This window comes from Phytophthora parasitica (assembly GCF_000247585.1).
Source record: "Phytophthora parasitica INRA-310 unplaced genomic scaffold supercont2.12, whole genome shotgun sequence".
In the NCBI taxonomy this organism is placed as follows: domain Eukaryota; phylum Oomycota; class Peronosporomycetes; order Peronosporales; family Peronosporaceae; genus Phytophthora; species Phytophthora nicotianae.
The window spans coordinates 1,439,575-1,443,902 of record NW_008648998.1 but is presented as its reverse complement, the minus strand read 5'-3'; the positions used below and the strand labels follow the sequence as shown (position 1 = coordinate 1,443,902).

The 4,328-nt window shown below is 48.0% G+C and overlaps 1 protein-coding gene across 1 annotated transcript in view; it reads left to right on the top strand.

The window, feature by feature from the left end:
- Nucleotides 1–485, top strand: part of PPTG_07715 (hypothetical protein) — a gene marked incomplete at its 3' end in the record, with an annotated part of 1,123 nt that extends 638 nt beyond the window's left edge. The window contains exon 2 of the mRNA XM_008901989.1: nt 31–485. Within this exon, the coding sequence (XP_008900237.1) occupies nt 31–485 (455 nt within the window). The remainder of the gene's footprint in view (nt 1–30) is intronic.
- Nucleotides 486–4,328: the final 3,843 nt, after the last annotated feature.

The window sequence follows — 4,328 nt, the reverse complement described above, 5'->3', positions numbered from 1 at the left end:
AGAGAAGATGGCATGGATTGATTGGAGCAGCCGATGACCGCCTATGCGTGTTTAACGCTTTGAAGCGAGCCTCAGAACTGGCAGGAAGACCGGATATCATCACGCAACAGGATACCGACCAGTTTGTCGACAATGAGCTCGTTTGCTACGGACGTGACCTCAGGCAGGGTGCAAGATGGAAGATTGTACCTCGCTTTCTGGGTCGACTTCGGGATGCTGGTCGCGACTTCGCCTACAACCAGATTGCCACCATAAACCATGCGATTCCAGGCCGGCGTGGTGCACAGGTTTTGGAAGAAATCCCGATTGACGACGGTATCAACATTGTCGGAGCCTACAATCACCACCACATCGGTCATGCAGCAGTGCTGACTATTCAAGGAACCAAGCACCTCATCTACGACTTGAAGGAAGGTAAGCCGATCTCGTCCGCGAAGCGGTGGATGCATTTCTGCGTCCGTTCAAGGTCTTTAAGTAGACGATAGGAATCGGTAGGATTTCCGCGGGTTTGCCTAACCGATAATGAACTTTCCCAGCAAATAATCGCTTTGTGCATGGTAATTTGTATTTGAACTCATGTGTCTAGATAATTCGGTACTTGACCAGGGTAACCTCAACGAGGGAAAAGCTTGTGCGAACAAAAAAAAGAAGATAAAACCCAGTGAGGATTTTTTTTTAAAAGAACGCGATTGGTAGATACGCTTCATGCAGTTATATTACCGTAGTAACTCTACATTTAGTGGCCGTTTCCAGCTTTCAGGGGTTTTAACCTGAGCTTGGCCCTTAGTTCTCTGAACTGATGCTTATCTAAAGCTTTCGTGAAGATGTCAGCTATCATCTCTTTTGTATTGCAATAAGTGCCGGTGAATTCGTGTCGCTCTACTTTTTCTTGCACAAAGCAGTATCTTACGTGAGTGTGCTTAGATCGTCCGTGTAGTTCGTGTTTGTAGGAAATTTTAATACAGCTCTGATTGTCCTCGTAAATAGTATTGGCCTGAGTGGAGAAGTTTGAGGAATATCATCTCTTGCATGCAGTGACAATGGCGATATATTCTGCCTTTGTTGTAGAGAGAATCACAGTGTGGTGTTTTCGTGAAAGCCATGAGATTGCACTGCTTGCTACCATAGTAACGTAACCTCCGACAGAACGTCTTGTGTCGGGGCAGTTGGCGTAGTCCGAGTCACTGTAAGCTCAGCTAGATTCTCACGTGTGATGTCGGACGAGCCTCCCAGAAGAAGACCATAGTCTTTGGTTCCTGACAGATACTTGTGTCCGGGAATGACTGCTTTCCAGTGCTCCATTCCCGGATTAGCTAGGAATTGTCTGACTTCACGCATGTAGAATGCCATGTCGGGTCTAGTGCCTACCATTAAGTACATGACACTACCTACGGCTTGGCGATACTGAATGTCTTTCATCGCATCTTTCTCTGGTTCACTGCTAGGTTGGCTGTTCTCGGAGCGTTTAACGTTCCGGTCTGCCGGTGTTGCAATTGAAAAAGGGATCTAGCCGCTAAAGCGGTCAAGGACCTTCGTAGCGTACTTGTGTGGGTGGATAAATACCGTTGGGTTGTCACGGTCACGCTGAATGGACCAGCCGAGTAAGTACTTCACCTCCCCTAAATCGATCATTGACAATATCTTTTTCAGCGCGGATTTAAGCTCCTGTATGAGAGCTGGCGTGGGTGCTATGATCAATAGATCGTCGACGGACACCGCAATGTAGCATGTGTTTCGGTAACCGTGCGTCGGAAAGCACAACGATCTTTAATCAGTTTTAAGAATCCAAGACTTTCAAGGAAGGCAGATAGGGTTTGGTACCAGACTCGGGGAGCTTGCTTCAACCCGTAAAGACTCTTTAGGAGTTTGCATACAAGATGTTTCTTGCCCGGGATTTGGAATCCTTCCGGTTGAGCCATGTATATCTCTTCTTCAAGATAGCCGTTGAGGAATGCTGTCTTCACATCCATTTGGTGGACTTCAAGGTCAAGAAGAGCTGCTACGGCAAACAGTAGTCTGAGAACTTCCATCCTGATGACAGGAGAAAATCTCATTGTAGTTGATGCCATATTACTGTAGGAATCCTTTGATCACTAGACGCGCTTTGAAGCGGTCGATTTCGCCGGTGCCGGTATACTTCACTACAAAGACCCATCGGCTAGTTAGAACCTTCCGTCCTTTTGTAGGGGTTACCAACACCCAAGTGTTATTGTCCATGAGGGACTTGTATACTGATTTAGCTGCTTTATGCCGCTGACTAGCGTGGGAAGATGTCATAGCCTCCCGATACGTAGCGGGCTCTGACACATACCGAACAGCTAGTAAGGTGTACAGTAAATGCTGACGTTGCTCCTGTTCACGGGTATCTTCCTCAGAGTTAAAGGTTACGATGGTGTCTCCCTCTGAGGTGAGGGATGTGTCGGTAGCTTCCGCAGTAAGGCGGGGTCGTTTAGAAGCTGAAGGTTGCGGAGGTTTAGAGTCTGTCTCCGCCCGAAACGAGTAATGGATGACTGTTCATCAATAGCCTCCCTTAGTAAAGGCAGTACACGTTTGTTCTCTGTGCCTGGTGCAGTAGTCATCGCAGGACATGAGGGAAATGACGATGCTGGTACTGACACAGGTTCGGATTCAGGTTCAGGCTCAGGCGCACTAGCAGTTGTATGTTCAGGTAGCTGAGTGCTCGTGCTCTGTGTTGGCACTGGTGTAGTCGTCAGGCCAGTGAGAGGGGGAAATTCATCCTCTTTAAAGACTACATTTTGACTATATACACCCATCAATCGATATCCTTTCTTGTGGTCGGGTACACCGAGGTACATGCACAAACGGGCTCGAGCATCAAGTTTGTCTCGATATTGCTCCGTTATGTGGACATATCTGCTACATCCGAAAACGTTCATATACTGCATAGATGGAGTGTGGTTGTACCAAAGCTCGTACGGGGTTCGGCCGATCGTCTTGGAGCTAGGTGTCATGTTGATCAGAGTAGTCAAGTGACAGACACACTCTGTCCACAACTGCTTGGGTAGTTTGCCGTCAAGTAGAAGGGCTCGAACACGCTCCATAATGGTGCGCATGCGTCGTTCATCAAACCCGTTTTGCTGAGGAGTATATGCATTGGTAAATTGAGCGTGAGTCCCATACTTCTTAAAGATGATGCGATCGAGCTTCTCGTATTCTTTCGCATTATCTGCTTGAAGTCTCTGAACTTCAAAATTGCTCTGCGTTACATCTTCTTCAACGCTGAATGTGTATTCAATGACGGAGATGTCTTGCCCAAAAATGTTCAGGGCTTTCTTCCTGAAATCTTCGTAGCACTCATAAAGTTGGCTACGGGTCTTAATTGGATAAGTGAACATGAATCGAGAGAAGTCATCGATGAAGATCAAGAAGTAGCGCCAAGCAGTAAGGCTAGACACAGATAGTGGACCATAGATATCTGAATGCACTCTTGACAAGAGAGAGGTAGCGCGTTTAACAACTCTATTAGAGTAAAACGGCGAGCGGTGTGACTTCGCTAACGTGCAGGCTACACAGAAAAATCTGTTGTGAGACCTAAAGGTGTAGATCCATCGACTCCATGTATGGCTTGGCTCCTAGATAGGTCATTCAAGACACGAACGTTCAGAAGGCCAAGGCGTTTGTGTATTAACAGAAAGGAACGTTGCTTACCTGAGGCAACAAGCGCCGGTGGATGCGCAACGGGCTTGGCTTGGAACTGGTGCAGATCCGAGCTGGTAGCCATGAGAGCCTTGATTTTAAACCGTTGATCAGTTGGCACAGCGCACTGTTTGCGATCAAAGTTGAAACGAAAATGTTTCACGGCCGCAGGGACTGACAGCAGGCTGAATTGGAGCTGGGGAGCATACAGGACGCCATCAAGACTGAGCTTCTGTACCTTGCCCTTGGAGCCAATGACTTCCAGTTCAACACGTCCAATGCCTTCGATAGGGATCTGGTTGTTGCCGCCAACCGTGATCGAATCACCACTAACAGTGATGTCAGTGAACCCCTGCGCTTCATGATCCACATGGCCCGTGCAGCCAGCGTCAATCGTTCAGATAGGGTCGGGTTCAACCTTGGCTTGAGCAGTGAGGCGGAATGTAGGGTTGATTGTAGTAACTACTGCAATGCGAGCTGACTCGCGGCGCTCTTGGCGAGACACTTTACGGTTGTTGCCTGAATCGCTATCTTCGTCGTCGTCGTCATTGTCAGACTCCAACGGACGATCCTTGTAGCGGTCTTGACCACGATTCTTGCCTCCATGCCCTTGCTTGTTCTTATTGTTGCCGTTGTTGCCCTTGGATTCGCGATTGCACTTGCCCTTGTTG